The following is an 18,700-nucleotide window of genomic DNA, read 5'->3' on the forward strand; positions in this document are numbered from 1 at the left end:
ATCTGCATCTGACGAGGACAAAGCTAAACTGTCATTAGACGGTAGCTGACGGATTGTTGCAACCAACTCCGGCTGAAACGTGACGGACTCAGACAAGCAGAAAGTCTCCGTCCCTCCAGATACAGTGACAACTGACAGTGAGAGGAGGAATTTAAAGTTCAGATTAAATACGAAGCACTGAGCTCATGCTTCCATCACTCATTAACATGCTGACACTTTCTGAAGAATTGACTTTACTGTGAGAAACCCCTCAGAACAGCATCTTTTGAATTATCCCTGCACTTGAAGCTGCCTGGACTGGACTGGACTGGACGATCTGTTACCGTCTGTAGGAGACGTGCATCTGGAGGACTTCAGAGACCAGAACCAAGAAGAGTGAACGCTGAAACTGGTTTGTTTGAACTACATTTACTCAGCTGCCGTGGGTCACCGCAGAGAAAGCTGCCCCCGACTACGGGCAGGAAATTACAGCAGTACTTCACAATGAAACGCAGAAGACGTTCAGCTAATAGCTTCTGATTCAGAACCAACAGTCACACCGAAAACCAAAAAACACAAGACCAGGAAATGAGGGACAGATGTCAGACCGGTGAAGAAAAGTAAGAAAATATGAAGATTTACCACAAAACTGTTACAACCTGCAGCTTTCTGACACCAGCACCACGTCTTTATTCTGTTTTTACTCAAAGTGGATCGAGCTGCTTTTAACTGAGGACCGCAGGAGGCAAAAGGAAGCTGAAGCTGAAGCTGATGGAGCTGATGAAGCTGATGGAGCTGATGAAGCTGATGGAGCTGATGGAGCTGATGAAGCTGATGGAGCTGATGGAGCTGATGAAGCTGATGGAGCTGATGGAGCTGAGGTGAAGCTCACAGCAGGCGGCACGAACAGCTGCCAGAAGTACTTTTTTATCTCTGTGTAGAAATTACAGAAATGACTGCACTCATTCGTAAAGCCAAGTGTCGCTCATGAGCATCAGTTAAATCCATGAAGTGTTTTCTTTGGAAAGTCAGAAACATGAAAAATGAAAAACTCACAAAATGGGAAATGAACAAAAGTGGATCAACGTTTAAAAAAGCCTCCCTCTGTTTGCTTTGTGCTCCTTTTTTTACCCACGATGACTTCAACATTAACTCGTGTGGTCGGAATATATTTAGAGCCCAGACTCAACTTAGAGATGGTCAAACATTTAGAAAGTGTGCGGTGTGCGGCTGCAGAGTTCAGGCGGGGACAGAGGAACTTTTAAACTCAGTATCTGCTCGATTTCTACATGATATTACAAAAATCATACGAGGCTACAACAGCTGAGATTAAAACATGAATGAAAACAAGAAAGTTCGAGATTATTTCACCTCATTGTTACTTTGATTTATTTGTCTTCAGCCATGCTGACTAATGCCAAATTGTGGCGTGATAACGGAGCTCGATAAAAAGTTAGAAATGATTTCTGTGTTTGGTTGCTTCACATCAAAAACATTCACATCAACTAAGACTTAAACTTTTGAATCAGATGTAAACGTCACGCTGCTTACATTATCTCGACTCTGAGGAAAGTTTCTGTTTGAATTTCTCGATTTCTTTTGGCCGAAACAATCCACAGCAGGAGAAACTGCCAAAGAAAGACGAGGAAACGTTTATATAACGGTTTTCAAATTAAACATAAGCTCGCAGCCCCGTTAACAACACGGAACACCTGCTAGATTTTAATTATTAACAATGCAATTGTCAGGGGGGGGTTAAAGGTCAGGTCGCTCAGCACACTGTGGGCGGGAGCAGAGGTGTTGACTGGAGGCTCCACAGGAAGCAGCTGCTCATCGGCCCATCGTCCTCCTGTGCTGTCAGTGATCGGGTTATCAGGAAACATCCAGGACAAAGAGGTGGAGAGGTTTCCACCAGGTGATGAAAGGGATACGACTCCAAACGGATGGGACGCCTCAAGAGACGGCGGCTCAATTAAAACGTTAGAAATAGAAATACTTTGAGGAATCCTTTAAGCCTGAAACAAATGTCAGAACAACACTTTCCCACGCTACGTTCTCAAAACTTCAGAGACGTCAAGTTTGGGGAGATGAAGCTCTCAGTATCGTCCTCAGCTGCTTTGTGGATAATTAAAAGGCATGTAGTCGTGGATCTGGAGAGCAGCTGTAGGGTGGATCCATGTGAGTTTGCAGCTGACTCGGGAGTTGGACTTGGAACCTCTTTTTGGTTGGACGACAATCAAACCGCCAGGGGGAAAACACAAGCTTCACTGTGAGAGAACAAGAAAAAGGCCCAGGACTGCAAACCGACAGAAAGCAGCGTGACAGAGCAGAGCTGTCACTGTGAGAAGCCAACACGCAACAAGCTCATGGACGTGATCTGTTTACACGCTAAATATGTTCGACGCCGTTTACTGTTTACTGTTTACTGGACCCGGTCTGGAACCGGTCAGTCAGAGCGGCGTGATGTAACGGAGGGAAGAAAAAGACAATCAGCTGATGTGGAAGGAACGAAATCACTGCCCTGATTCCAACAAAAAGTTTGGAATGCAACCTCAATTCATCCGAAGACGAGATATTTAATGCTAAAACTGATAAACTTTATCAGACAGGACGAAGGAAACACCTGTTTGAAGCTTCCACAGGTGAACAGGTTCACTGGTAACAGGTTGTAGCATCACGATGAGGCGTTTAAGAACGTTTGTGGACTCACAGTTTGAAGGAATTTCTGGATTTCACCATCTACGATCCAGAATATCTTTCACAGATTCAGAGAAGCTTCATCTCTGCTGCTACAGAGGAAGGTCAGACTCGACCATGCAAAGAGAAAAACAGAAACACCGCACACTTCTCCAGCAGCTCGTCAGCTTTCTGAGTGACAGTCTTTCAGGCTGAACGACTTGAAACGAAGGATGAAAGTTTCTCTCTCAGAAGTTAACCAGAAGTCAGACCACGTGTCAACACAAGAGCAGGAATGTTTGTTATCTTTTGTATCAATATAAAAACTTTTGTTTCAATGATCGCTCAGTCAGTCATTTCATTAATCACTGAACCTGCTCGTGTCTGAACACGCCGTGCTCAAGTCTTTCTGGATGAATCGGCTGACTCAGCAGGGCGTGTGAGGTCTGAACCGGTGGACTCTGCAGTCACCGTGACGTGACCAAAACCAGGGAATCCCCCGAGACTCTTCAGTGCTGATCCTGCGGTTTCTACCTCCACGTGACTGGAACTTTACAGACTGGGATTAAAATAAATCTTATCATCTTATCAGTCCACTGAGTGTTTGAAATGCTAATAGCAACAGCAGTTGCAATTAATACGTCAAAACATGCAACAACATGCACGACATCGTGATTTCAAACTGTTATCCAGCATAATGAGCTACCAGACAGTTCATGGACTTTGTTACTCATGTTTAAATGAGTTATTATTTCATAGATTTGTAAGTTTAAAGGGGCTTGAGTTAGATTTCAGTCTGTCATGTTTCTACAGCAGCCCAGTGCAGACGAGCTGAATGATTCAATATTTACATGGACAGACTAAAACTGTTTCTCTGTTCATTAATCAGTTACCAGTTGTAAAAGTTCTTTGTAAAAATGGATCATATTGCTAATTGTTATAACTAATAACACAATAATCAAATGAAAGTGACACCATCCAGACTTCATATCATAACGACCATGAATACACTCATCCACAGCGTGAACACGACGCCCGCTGAGCAAACAAACCTTGAAATATTTTCTTCATCGGAGCGATGAGTTCCCGATGACAGCGTCGTTTGTTTGTCTGCAGCCTCCCTGAGATGATTCATGAAGTATTCAGCGGTTCTCATTGTGTTGTTCTCGTAACTCGTTCTTCACTCACACCGTACGCAGATGACACTGGACTGTTAATGAGGCTGATGTTCATGACTCAGACGTGCATTCACTGTTCAGCCGTGCAAATAAGCTGCACAACGACGACAGAATGGAGGACTTTGAAATCATGTTTAGTTTAATTTCTACATTTTCTACTTTTGTCTGGTCACGTGAGCAAAAGAATCTTGACGTTTGAACGGCCTAAATGTGAGTTTTTACCTCAGTAACATGTTGATATTCCCTTAAAGAAGGCAACACATTGTTCTGAGGAAGCAGATCAGTCACAGCCGGAGACTCGAGTTATATCAGGAGGCTCCGAGCGTGTGAATAACATGAATACGGAGCATGCTTAACAAAGTGCCCTGTGTAATTACAGGCTGGAAGTAACAAACCCCGTGCAATGAATCAGTTCATGCAGAGAAAACAAATGTGAAAATGTCACATGAAATGAAACGCTGGAATGCAACGACACCCACTGAATATTTGATGGAGGCGGGTGGAGTCTGAGCGAAGGCTGATGGAGAAAACAGGTGTTTGTGTTTATAGCTTTGACCCAGACGTTTCTTACCTGACCTCCAGCTGCGTTACCAGCGTGCACCTACGTCCTGTAAAAACAGCCGTCACATGGAGAGGACGAGGCGCCAACACTGCAGCTCCATCCACAAAGAAGGGAGGAAAATTCTCTCGTGCTAACTTCTTTCAAGGCATTGAAGCTGTAGACATTTCTAACCTCGAACATCAACCTTTCAAACACTGAAGGATGTGAAGGACCGTACCCGTGACACGTATGTGCACATAGTATTTATAGCTGGCAAATTTGGGTTTGTATCATTCAAAGTGATTAAACTTGCAAGTTTTAAATCTGGGAATCTGTCCGACCTTTACCGTCCAGTCGTGGTCTCCACCAACGGTGCACATTAGAAAAAAAAAGCAGAGTTTCCTGTTTATCTTTCCTCGGTCCAGCCACCTGCACGCTGTGACCTTTTGCACATTCACTTTTTCTGAAGTTAAAGACTTCTTCATTTTCTCTCGATTGGCTCGTTATTGCAAATTCGGTGCCAGCACCTGGTCGCTGGCCCGGCTACAGACGACTGAGCGAAGATGCTTTTGGCTTCTCGTTTCAACACGGCCACATGAAACAACAAAAAGAAGAAGACGACATTTTTAACCCCCCAACTAGAATGTAAACACACTTATCCTGTGCATGCAAGAAAGATGAACGCGTTCAAAAGGAGCTTTGAACACGAGCGGCTTTGAAGTGAAGAAACTCAAACTTGCTTTTCCTGTCTGGACTCATGTCTTTGTCAGACGCCTTCCTGCTTTTCCAGGTGGGATATTTTTAACCAGCCGACGGCCATTTTGGTTCCTTCTCATATGAGTTGAGAAAGAACAGAGATGTCCCCGGTTAGAGTTGAAGGCCTGATCGAACCATCACGTCCGCCACAAATCCATCTTTTCATTCAGGATGCCAACAGAGCAGCTCGCAGGTGAGACCGCGGCAGCAGATGTGGCTATAAAAAGCCTGGATGACTAACCCTGCATGGCTATAAGTGAAAATAAATACTGGTTGTCATTATTTGTTTTTTGAATGAGGAGCTGCTTTCAGGCTGGTTTTGGTTTACGGAACAAAGCGGCTGTGAATCCCACAAGCCCGGGCTGTAATCTCAGTTGTGCTTGCTGGGCAGCTTCCTTGTTTTCTCCTCGCCGAGGCAAAAACGTGCAACATCCACAGAAAAACTGTGTTTTGTCTGCCATTTTTAGTCAGGCGCTTTTTGTCTTTTGGACGGGGGCCTCTGTGGGCCTAAAAAGAACCCGGACTGTGGAGACGGAGACGGAGACAGAGACAGAGACAGAGACGTTCTGCCACATCATGTACGACTGTCTGAGAAATAACTGAGCAGCTTTTTGGTGTTCAGCTTCTCATCACAAACTCTGAATATCACTCACATTCATGTCTAACTTCTGCTCGTAACCACGCTGATTATACTTTCCAGATTTCATGAAGCCAGACCACAGGAAGCCGTGCCAAGTTATTTTCCTGTCCGAGAGCGATTAGTCAAAGGAAGTTGACTGCTGGGATGTTTGCACGATGTTTGCCTATAGCTTTTATTAAAGATTGTTAAAAAATGAGTGGTTGTAGGGAATTGAACATATGTAAAAAAATCAGAGATCTGACCTTTAAAACCTTTAAACAAACGTCTGTGACTCATCAGTCGCCACAATCACGACGAGCCAAATCAGACAAGACGTTTGCAGAGTCTGCAGCTCGTGCATCGATGATGACCTGACTCTGAACTAACCAGGCTTTAGACCTAAAGACCAGCAGGCCCCTGAAGGGGAGAAAGAACCAAACTCCCCCTCACTGAAGCCCACCTGACCTACTTTTCTTCTGCTCTGTATGCGTGTGTTTGTACAAGTGTGTGAAAGCAAGAGTGGTGTGCATATACACCCACATGTATTAAGTGAGCTTCGAGGAGGTGTACTCGTACTCTGTGTGTGTGTGTGTGTGTGTGTGTGTGTGTGTGTGTGTGTGTGTGTGTGTGTGGGTTAAGGGCTGGCAGCTGAGGCCCAAACTTGCCATGTGTTGCCCAGCTGTGGTCGCCTGGCGTTTGGGTTTTTTTGTGCAGACTCGGAGCGGAGGGAACGGGCAGAATATAAATACTGTCTTCCCCTTTTTCCGCCTTTCTTCTGGGACAAACAACAGACGCCTTGTTGTACGAGAAGGAAAAGAAAAGGGGGCAGTTTCACCCTGAGAAACACACACTGTGTGGCTGCACAAATTAAAGCAGTAGTTCACCGTGACCTGAAAATATCTGCAGCTGTCTAAAGGTGGGGAAAGTGGTGACACATGTAGGTAGAGTTCCTTCAGTTCTGCTTCAAGTTATAATTCACGGTGTGGTTTGAATTTATTTAAGGTCAGCATTTTTTTCAGTAATTACCTCTGTGCGTAGTTGTTTTTATTGTTAGTGGCAGAGTCCACCGTTCCCCACGGGATTCAAACTGTCTGCACACAAGAAGGAATCACATGAAACAATGCAGCATGTGATGCAGCACAGTCTCTGTCGCTTCTTCACTTCACCGTAACAGAGCTGTGCTCAGTCGCTGCTAATGCAAACCAAACATTTCCTCCTACTGAGCTGCTTCACATTAAAAGCTGAAACTTTACAACTTAGAGCAGGCATTGTTTCACTGGCATCTGCAGTTAAAGTAACATTGTGCAACTTTCTGATAATCTAACGTCTGTTACTCTCTGTGATTTACAGAGTTTGTGACGTAAACTGTAGCTGCTGTTAGCTCATGTTAGCTCAGTTTGTTAGGCTGCCCAGGCTGAGCTCAGAGTGGGTGTTAGTGTTTGTACCACGGGTGTTTTAGACCACTGTTTCACTGGGGAGGCTCGGGGAATGCTGACGGAGCCAGTGTCGTGCCAGAACAGGAGCTGGGCAAGCTCAGAAGACAAAAGGAGAGAGTGAGCGAGCAAGAAGCTGCCGGACAAGAGTAAATGTGGGACTGACTTTTAGTGGTTGGTGAAATAAAAGGCTGAAAGACAGACGCCGAGCTGGGCTTCTTGTAGTTTAAACATATTTGGGATTTGTAGTTTTTCCAAACCAAATGAGATTTTCCTCTTATCTCGTTCATTGACCTACATTTTTCACCTCATGCCTCTAATTTCTGAATTAACCGACAGATCTGAGTTCAGGAAACTAGCCTTGATCTGCAGGTATAAAATCCCTTTGAAGCAGCTTGACCCACTAAACTGCAGAGATAACTTTGTTTATTCTGTCTCGGCCGGTTTGCTCAGTTTACTGAGAAAGGCTCGATCCTGGGACACGCTTCAACCCTCAGAGCTTTTAAACGTCCCCCTAATGACTTTATGGCTTTTTTGGAAAAGTGTCAAGTCACTGAGTGCACTCACACAAAGAGAATCGAATATTTCTGGCGGCTTGGCCGTCGAAGAACTGGGTTAAGTGGGAAGGCGAGGGTGGAATTACTCTGCAGCGAATGTAAACAAACTGGAAGGATCTATTTGATCACAGGACACGCCAACGTGTGTTTAAAACGCCATATTTCACACAGGGTAACGAGGAAATTGTCCTCTGGGATGCAAATAATGTTTACCACCATTAAAACACTTCTTTAGTGTTGTTCAAGGGCGTTTAGACACAAAGAGGACACGTCCTTCATCAAGAAACCATTGAGAAACGACTTCTGACAGGAGTTTATCATATCAACATACAGGACAAAGTCTTTAGTGTCTTTACGTAACTATGACTAATTTTCAAAATGAGGCTCAATATTTAATTTAGGTTTCGGGGCTCATTTGAAACAGTCGAGCTAAAAAAAGGCATCCAGAGTTTAAACCCGACAAAAACAAACTGTTTATTCATCCGTCAACATTCCTCGCCACACACCACGAGAGAGACGGCGACCAGCCAGATGACGACTAAATGAGGACTAATGAGCGGCGGCGTGTTAAATCAGACCTAATCCAGTTCGGTTTCTTCAGACTATTGTTGGCACAAGAAATGAAACTCTTCAGCCCGTCGAGTATCACGATGAGATTTGATGACTGACGGCTCAGTCGACTAAATCTGGTTGAAGTTTGATTCCATTTCTGACGTCATGTTGCACTGAAGTCGACCAAACAATCTTAAAGTCAATTTAGTGACTGCTGTTTGTAGTTTCTCGATTATCTGCAGCCTCACAGTCACCGTGATTTTGCTGAAAATTGTCAGTTATTATGACAGAAATTGGCGGACCTTGCTGCGGTACCTCTAGAGGTCGTGGACCCCTGGGTGAAGACCCCTGATGTACATAATCAAACTTTTCTTGGGATGTCTCATCCATTTTGACTTGTTGAGCTTCACACTTCATGCATTAACTTGAAAACAGCCTGTGAACTTTCCAACAATGATCATAATTCTCTGAAACAACAACAGTGCCGTCGACACATCGACCAAAACCTCAGGGCCAACGCTGGAAGGCAACGTCAGCGAGCTCTGCAGGTAGAAAGTCTGCACACTTTGAATACTCTGAGGTTCAACCATCAGGAGAGACTGAGCTCCACCTTCTCCCACCTCATTATCAAAAGGAAGCATCCACTGAGTAATAACGATGAGGAAGGCGAGCATGACGGGAAGATGAACATCTCTCTCTCTTTTTTCTCTCTGCTGTGAATGAACATGAGCTCTTCACAACGAGCTGTTGCTCATTCAATGCAGGTTTTGTTCAGAGCAACTGAAGCAACGGCTCACTTACTGATAAACCAAAGGGAATGTCAAGTTACTCACCGCAGACAAAAATTCAGTTTTGAAATAACACAACGTGGCATCTGATGGATGAGTTTATCCACATTAGTCAGAAGTGAAAGAATTTCTGAGAAAAGTCAAACAACAAACGGAGAAATGCTGGTCCTCGTCAAGTATCTATTGTCCAAACCAAAAGTATTAATAACAAAGAGAGTTTGGTGTCACTGCTGGGTGAAATCTCCCAGCCTGGGGGAATTTTCATGCTTTCCTATCAGCCACGATGGAAACTGATGAAGTAAAGAATGAAACTGTAAGAAAGAAAGGTTGACAAGAATCTCCAACTCTGCAGATAACCCAAGAGTAAACATGAAGGCCATGACGTGACTCAAAGTTACATTAACAAGACAACAAGACAATTTCCAAGATCAGATCTCAACGTTAGGGTTAGGACAAGCCCGGGGCCGATCGGTACCGATGTTCAGTCCAGATTATCTGATAATGTGAGATGTTTACAGAGAAGAAGTAGCTGTATCTCATGTTCAACGTCAACTGTGAACCTGCAGAGTTATCAGCAACGACCACAAAGGTGGTGACGGAAAAGTAGAAAGTCTCCAAAAGCAAAGAAACACTTAAAGATCTGGAGTTACTTCCCACCTCAGACTTCATCGCCGCCTCGTTCCCCAACAGCCAAACTGCAACATAAGTCTCAATGGACTTCTCAGTCTGTTGTCTTAACAGAGGAGACAAAATCAATCAGCTCATTAAATCAGGTAATGACCAAACTTTTCTCTCTCTGAGGAGTATTCAGAGGAGAGTAGGCACTGTCACAAGGTAACAGGATCGCATGAGAAAGGGCTAATTACTGGAAATGGATGTTTGGTTGTTCGGGTTGAGCCTGTGCTTGTGTTGTGTGTGTGTGTGTGTTTGTGTGAATGGGGGTTTTCCAGGAAGCTGTTGTTGAACACAGAGTCTAGGATCAGATAACCGTCCGTCTACTTCTGCCTCAGACGGGATCAGGAACAGAGACTGCACGGCCGAGACGACGGCGACGACAACGTCAACGTTCTGATCAGCTGCCGGCCACGGAGCAGGAGAAGGGTGATGGCATGTGATCGAGGAATAGCAGATATTCAAGGGTACCTACAAGAAATCTGGTTGTTTTAGTCAACATTCAATTTTGTAAATTCCCATAGAAAGTTTCCAACTTTTTTTGCAATCAGGAGCAGAAAACTAAAGTTTCCATCCTGCAGGTGTTTCCTTTAAATCATGACGGTGTGTTTTGTAGGTCAGGTGTGTGTGTACAAGTGTATGTACGTGTCATGCAGTGTAAACTGCCTTCAGGTACGTGTGAATCATAAATCACAACAAACCGCGAAATGAAGCCACGGATCAACCACGAGATATCGATGACACACCTCGTCTGTCAGGTGATCAGAGGACAAACGATACGTGCATCTTATTTTATAATCACAGTAAACTGAACGATTGAGTTCACACACACACACACACACACACACACACACACACACACACAGGTTGAGTAGCAGTACTTGTTACAGCAGGTCTGCAGGAGCGTCACCCCGTCAGTGAAAATAAATCAAACCGGGTCGGATCCAGAAACATCATTCCTGCTTTTAATTGCCCATTTCAGCAGCAGGAAACCACGACCCAGCAGGACGCTCTGGGATTAGTGTCAGGAGAGCGTCCACTCATTTTCTCTGGATTCTTACAAATATCAGGTCCACAGCCACCGAACCAAGACATGACCTCTCACGCAGCGAGCTGCACGGGGAGGGAGTACGTGGTCGGATCTGCAGACACGTCACGGACCGGAGGAGTGACGGTTCTTAACATTATCTTAATGAGGTTTCTGCTTTAATACACACCGACACCGGAGGTCATGCAGAGGTCAGCTGACAGCAAAGGTCACGAGCTGAACCTGAACCTGCATACACACCTGAGCATGCAGAGTTATTCCATCATGTTTAACCGTGTTAAAAGCTTTGAATGGATGAACACAGTGACCCTTCACATCAGACGGGGCAACAATGAAGAAGAAGAACGACCTTTCTATGAAAGCTGAGGCTGATTTATCATCACGTCCAGGTCGATTTGATACGTGACTGAGTGATCCCGGCCTGTGCATATCACACCACGTTAACGGACAGATGCACATCGCGGAGAACATGTGCCGTACGAACACGCACATGTGGAAGGAGTTGGAGAGAGTGAGAGAAGAGGAAGTGTCCGGATCCAGAGGAATGTTTAGAGCCATCCGGCAGGAAGTGAAGGCTTTATAGAAAGCCGGAGGAGGAGAGAACAGACGGAGAGAGGAAGGTGGTGAAAGACAGACGGGACTCGACCAACAGATGATTTACTGTCAGACTGAGGAGCAGGACGAAGTGATGGAGACGCACTCTGTCACTTTTTCAGCTGTGACTCAGTTTGTGTTGATCAGATCGATCTTTTACACGTTTATCCTCCAGGAGTTTTAAATTCACACTGAGACTGTCGGATAGTTTGCAGATAGTTTTGCTTCATTCATGAGTTTGAAACTTGTTTGATTAACGTCCGCTTCAGCCGACGTGCCAAACAGGTTTCACAGAAAAGTAAAAACATGTTTTGTGCTGCTGGTCCTGCATCCTGATCCCTCACGCTGACGTGTTTGCAGCCAAAACATGCGCGAGCCGTCGGCCTTCGCCTCGTCCTCGTCTGAATGCCTGACCTCGTCGACCGTGACGCTCTCTTTATCACAATAACGCAGACCTGGGCGAGCACAAGGCTGCCATTGTGGTGTCTGAAACTGTGGATTAACCTACGAAGTGAGACACGGAGCAGATGTGAAAGAAGCTGGAGGACAGAAATGTGTTCTCTTAAAAGAAGCGAACCCTCGGTGTGGAACCCACAGGTCTGCTCACACGGGGTCAGCCGTGTTCATCTCATTCAAAGGTGACCCGGGAGGACGTGGAGGACGTCTGCAGGTGCATCGATGTCAGGAATTTACAACAAAGCAGCAGTCAAACAACATTTCACTGTCAGCTTCTGGACTTGATCGACTCCTTTGATCGAGCTGAACAGCTGCTCGGGTCACGCGCTGTCTGATTCTGATCTCATGATCTCATGTAGTCGATTTATTAGATACACCTGGAACAACCGACGATGATCGTGACTCGACCAGAAGAGATTCTGAGGCGTGTTTTAGAAGGTCGAGCTGGCAGGAAGACAGAGTCCAGTCAGTTTTCAAAATAAAACACCCTGTGAACGTGGTGCTGATGTTAAACTTCATCTCACGATGCAGAGAGGTGTTTCTAATATTTCGTCCACCCTCACGTTACAAACTGAATGAACTCGTCCAAAGTGAAACTCTGACGTTTGTTCTGACTCCTCTGACGTTTCTTAACTTGTTTCCTCGTTTCTTTTTCTGACCAAAGAGTTTCTGAAGAAACGTCTTAAAGCTTCATCAGGGTGGAGGCTTCATGTCTCGGCAGCACCATGCCGCCGTGCTGCTTATTAAAATGATACATTTCAATAAGAGCTCTGGTCTGCAGCTAAAAGGAGGAAATAAAAACAGTCAGGTTTCCTGTCTGGGTCTGGGTCCTGGTCTGGGTCTGCACCTCCAGGTCTGAGACTTTGTTTAATTTCCCACAGTCACAGTTGGCCCTCTGCCCTTCACACAGAAACCAGTTTAAGATGGAGAAGCGGCTCGCAACCAGCCTGCAACTTTATTTTCACTAAACATTAAAAATGACGTGACACCGGAGACGAGTGTCACAAACCTAACAAACATGTTTACACTATGTGGCCAAAAGTATGTGGACGAAACAACGCTATGTCAGACAATCGTGGGCAGACACAAGCGGCATAAAGAAATCATTTAAACACACATAACTGTTGTAACTATTCCATTCAGAGCTTCAGATGTTCCATTATGAGTCATGAGGAAGGTCATGAGGTGCGTTTGAAAGCTCTGGAACCACAAAGTCAGTTTGAATTCAGGATTCAGGCAAGCTTCAGGTGTCCACACACTTTTGTCCATGTTGTATCGCTCTCCCCCGAGTTTCTCTGACTCCTCTCAGATGTTCTCCTCTGAGCTTCTTCAGATTTTCTGAGGAAGTGACCTCTTCTTGGTCACTTGTCAAGGTGACCCGGAGAGACTCCTGAACACACAAAAAGCTGCAGACCGGGCAGAACTTCAGCCGAACGTACGGCACAGTTGTAGAGCGAGGTCGGGTCGGGGAGGGAGGGAAACGTCGAATCTGCAAGCTGTTTAAATTCCTTTCTGTTCCTCCTGGCTTCTTCTTCTCCTCACACAGGTTTCAGGTTTCAGCTTTAAAACAAGCCGGGGAGCCGCGGAGGGAGGCGAGGAAACACTCCGACACAGCAGAGCGACTCGTTCATCGTTAAAATGAAGCGGTATAAAACCCGGGCCGGGCTCTGTTTGTTGTGGTGAGCCTATTAACGTCCATGATTGAGGCAGTTACGTTTAATGGGTCTTAATGAGAAACGCAGACGGGCGAGGCTGGTGGAGGGAAGAAAGGTCAGAGGAAGAAAGTTTGAAATCTAGAAAAGCAGGTTAACGTTCGTTTAGAAGCTCTGAGCGGAGTTTAAACCTCCCGAGCAGCTCGTCGCCAAACTCCGAGCTCAGACTGCCAAATCTGCAGCCGCCGTGACGGCTCATGTTTGCTGATCATTTGTCTCCCGGAGAGGAAAAAAAGCACATAAATGCAACACAGCTCTGCCAAGTCAGACGTCTGTAAATCAGGATGTTCCCACCACGTCGTGGACCGAGGGATTTCTGACCTACCGAGGCGACGCGCTGGGTTGATCTGACTAAAATCTATAATCCATGATTGGCGATCACAGCCTGAAAGCAGAGGTTTACAACCCGCTCACGCTCACAGGACGCTGGGATGAGTTCACCTTCATGGGGCCCGAACACACAAATGAAATGTGAGAAAGTGTCACAGCCCGCAGACGCACAGCTTCAGTTTCAGGGGTTACGAGCCAAACGTGTTGGGAAGCAGAGCCGTGGAGGATTAGTTCACATCATTCATGCTCACTGAGAGTTTTCCACTAACACTAATCTGTGTATCTGCAGCCAGTCGACCAACCAACATGTTCTGTGGGTCTGTATCAGTCAGACTTTATTTGTGTAGCACTTTTCATGTAAAACATGTAACACAAAGAGTTTCAGCAGGCAGCAGGACCAACTGGGGGGAGGACCTACTGTCCCCTTCAGACGTTAGGGGTTGCTCAAAGGAACCTGGACAGCCCCCAGACTGTGCTGGACTTGAACCGGCCACTCTCAAGTTCCCGAACCAAAACCCTGAGATACCGCCGCTCCTTTATACCTGTGTCGCCTGTTGGTTGTTAAAAACATGATAGCATCTTATCTGTGTGTGTGTGTGTGTGTGTGTGGTGTGAATAAATGTACCTTCACTAAACACTCTCACACCTGAGGACAGCCTGCTCTCTGATTGGTGCACAGGTGAAGTCTACCCGGCACCACGCCCACCAGTTCAAACAGAAACAAACCCTGTAACCGACTCCACTGTGTCCACACACACACACACACACACACACACACAGACCGATCCTCTGCTGCCTGTTCATTGGATATAATGAAACTGGACATCGGCCAATCAATGGCGCCCACCAACCAGGTCTGTTTTCCCGTGCAGCCTCGAGGGCGACCCGAGTGAAACCTGAAAGGAACCTGCCTCGTCCTGCCTGCAGCAGCTGCTGCTCCGAGTTTCACTGGAAGATTTTACTGGTTCAGAATGAAGTTTAAAAAGTTTTCCCGCTCTGCAAAACGTACAAACATACAAACGTTCTGAATCTGTTTGGGGTCAGTCCAGATGAATCTGTACTCAGACCACAGCTGGACCTTCAAACTTCACTGCACAGGAGAGAAAATGAGCAAGTGATGAAATCCACAGTCTGCGGTCAGACTCTATTTATAGTCCCTGGACTTGGCCTCTGGCCTCCGGCCTCTGCTGCAGACTGTTTGGCTGCAGCTCAGTAATTAGGACGAGAAACCTTCGTCTAACGGACGTGTCATTGTCGACGCGTTCGTAGTTTGGGATGATGCGTCGCTGGATCTCTGCAGCATGCAGTCTGAGTGAAGAGCGACTTCCTGAGTGAGTTCAGTGATGAGAAATTAATCACAAGTTTCTCTGCTGTGAAATAACACACTCTCTAACAGAGCTCATTTAAATACTGTGAAGCTGTGACACCTGACCAGTCTGCATGTTTACACACAAGAAGCAGAAATGAGTTAGTTCACTGAAGTTTTTCCTGCTGAGATCCTGATCACAGCGTTAACAAACAAACTAAAGCAGAACCAGATCGTTACATAAAACTGAAAAAATCTGGATTAAACCTAAAAAACAAAACTCAAACAGAGAAGATTTAATCTGCTGGATCATAAAGAAAATTCATTTAACTCACGGCGTGTCTGTAAAACATAAAAACTGAGGATTCCACATTTCTTTGTAAAATCTGAAATTTGAGGGTTAAACTCAAAAATCGGGACGTTAATCCAGATTAAATCTGAAGGTTTGAGATTACACTAGGTTATGAAAAGTCAAGAATTTTGTAAAACCAGAAAATTCCATATTCAAACACTGAAATTTGGAATTAAACCACTGAATGTTTTCAGGTTCAGACACAGAAATTCAGGATTAAAACGGAAAATTTGGGATGAATGATCCCAGATTCGTAGATGCTTGAAAGCATTTACTGACATCAAAGTGTACCCATGATGCTTTGTGTTCTTCGTACAGTAAACCGTCACAACGAGGCGACGGTTGACGGTTTGAAGCCCGTCGTCGCCGTCGCCGTCGTCCACAGACTCGGTCTTTGTCCGGCGTCGCTCGTCTGAACCGTCTCCACCATAAATATGAAACTTCCAGCTTCCAGCTCACATTCCTCTCCGGCTCCATCTGTGCAGGCTGGAAGCTGCTTCACTTCCTCGTCAAATGCCCTTTTCCTTAAAGAGTGGGCTCTTTGTTTCAGCTGCGATTAGCTGGCAGATAGAAAGGCAGGCAGGCCGATATTTGAGACTATTGTGCTCAGCCTGACTCTGGCACTCACACATATTCTCTCTCTCAGCCAGATGTAGCATTCGCTCGTCAGGACTCAGAGAAACCTTCAGACCTCTGACTGTTTGTTTTGCTCAGCCTGAACGCTCCCATGAGCTCGGCCAGTCTTCTGACCTTTGACCCGTTCATGCCGCTCAGAGCCTCTGTGGATTTGAAAACTGCACGAGCACCAATGAGAACGCAGACAACCCTCAAACCAGGAAGCAGAGGGTTTGTTTTACCGTTACACCGCGACCTGAAACCGGTTTTAAATCGAGTCCTTTCCTGAAGGCTCGGCGTGCCGGAAACATTAAAACGACTTTCAGGAGTGACTCAGGTGTTGCTGCCGTTACCTGGCTGACGTCACCGCGGAGAGGTGTGGGTGCTGATGTTGTAATCAGCCACCGTGAGTCACAGCTCGTGGAACATTTACACAACCAGCAAAGTTTCAGAACATGGAGGTTAACCACACACACACACACACACACACACACACACACACACACACACACACACACACACACACCTGCTGATTGGTCCAGAACTGACATTTGAATCAAACCTGAACTCCCTGCAGCTCAAACTCATGAATTCAAAATGTTTTTGTCCAACACTGAAAGATAAAAGTCAGAAAAGCAGAGCTATGTGGAAGCTTCGTGTGTCACGATGATTAAACATCTGAAGATGAACTCTTCAGCATGACAGATACAAACTCTATGAACACAGCGATGACTGCAGGGCCAATCAGAAGCTCCTGATGGGATGCAGGTTTACATTTTCTATTAATAGATTCACTTTTCTTTTTTTTCCCCCTTGGAGGAAACGAGAAGAGAGGTACGGAAATACCACAGATCCACCGGGACACGGTCCAACCCACCAACCAGCCCCCCGGCCTCACTGTGACCAGCACAGTCCTCAGTCATATTCTGATGATATGATAAGTGTGTTTACAGAGCTCATTTAAATACCATGAACCTCTGACACCTGACAGGTAACTACAATGTTCAAGAGGATTTAAACAACCTGAAAGGATGAAATTAAAAACACAAATAAACCTGAAGAGAGTTAAATAAAAACCTGATGACATCCAGAGCAGATTTAATCTGCTACATCATAAAGAAACTAATTAAATGTTCAATTAAACTTGTTTGCCATGTTTGAAAAACATAAACATTTAAACACTTTTTTTGCAAAACCTGAAATTTTTGGATTAAAAACAGAACAAACTGGGATTAACTGTTAATCCAGATTAAACCTGGCACAGGTCCCGGTGTTATTCTTCTGATATTCATCCTGTGGTGCGTTCAGGGCTCATTTAAAGTGCTTTATGACACTGTAAAACTCGGATGTGTCACAGTAGTGAGCTCTGTGTTTTATTTGCATACTCTCTAACATTAGTATGATGTGAGACTTTGTGCTGCAGGGTCACTTCATGTTTTAAAGTGGGTTTCCTGCAGGGGCTCGGTGTGTGCAGCATGCTGCATGGATGAAGCTTCTTACCTCGGTGAAGAAATTATCCATCGCTTCTTATTTTAATCCCCGAGGATTTACTGCGTGGAAACCCCGCGTGCGGCCAATCCGACTCATGTGTTGTGTGTGTGATCCAAGCAACAACAGAAACCAGAAGGGGACGCACATCCGAGACTTTCAGTCCATGGTCTTCCTCCGGAGCACAGTCAGTCAGTCAGTAGTAAATTTACTCTTTGTTTCATGGGTTACTCCTCCAGCAGACTCCTCCACAAACTTTCTCCTCTGTGCGCCTCCGTGCGTCACCGTGGCGCACAGCTCGGTGCCGGTTCGGGTGCTCGGTTGTCGGTTGTCTGGTTGTCTGGTTGTTTGGTCAACAGACAACAAACGCGCAGCTGAAGGTAATAAGAGAGAAGCCGGTCAAACTTTTGGGAGACGCTGCAGTCAGTCAGTCAGTCAGTCAGTCAGACCGGTGCACAATAATCCTGAAGCTCCACCCTCCATGCAGCGCCTCCTCCTCCTCCTCCTCCTCCTGCTCCTGCTGCCCTCCTGCCTCTCTGACTCCTCCTGCTGTCAGACATGTGGAGACAACAGTCACTTCAGTTCATGTGATGTTTGAAACAAACTTAAATAACTCGGTGCCTTGCTCGAGGGCACCACGGCAGAGCCCAGGAGGTGAACTGGCACCTTCCCTGCTGGACTTTGAACCAGCAACCCTCTGTTTCCCAAGCCAAGTCCCTACGGACTGAGCTGCTGCCGCCCCATTATAACCATCAACCTGACCCACTAAAGAAGACCATGTGCTATGGTTGAAAGCTCAGGACGTGGACCTTGAGTTGGGATTGTTTGGTTCTGTTCAGAGGGTTTCATGACCTTTCTGTTTGGACTTTGCAGGTTCACGGGCGACGGATGGTTTGATGAACACAGGACAAGTTATTTTTGTTAATAATCTGCCTCAAAAACAAACCACAAAAAATATGATTGTTATTTTCTATATATGATCAGTACACTAAAGCTGCTGTGTTTGACTGAACAAACAAACATGTGAACTACACGATGTAAAAGGGAC

The 18,700-nt window shown here is 45.6% G+C and overlaps 1 protein-coding gene across 2 annotated transcripts in view; it reads right to left on the reverse strand.

Annotated features, from left to right (window-relative positions):
• The window catches only part of myo10 (myosin X), a 91,893-nt gene extending 73,779 nt beyond the window's left edge, over window positions 1-18,114 (reverse strand). For both annotated transcript variants that reach the window (XM_027290484.1, XM_027290483.1), the window contains exon 1: window positions 17,665-18,114. In XM_027290484.1, coding sequence (XP_027146285.1) covers window positions 17,665-17,685 — 21 coding nt within the window. In that variant the 5' untranslated portion in view covers window positions 17,686-18,114. The remainder of the gene's footprint in view (window positions 1-17,664) is intronic.
• Between the last annotated feature and the right edge of the window lie 586 nt (window positions 18,115-18,700).

Source organism: Larimichthys crocea, chromosome II (genome assembly GCF_000972845.2).
Source record: "Larimichthys crocea isolate SSNF chromosome II, L_crocea_2.0, whole genome shotgun sequence".
In the NCBI taxonomy this organism is placed as follows: Eukaryota; Metazoa; Chordata; class Actinopteri; family Sciaenidae; genus Larimichthys; species Larimichthys crocea.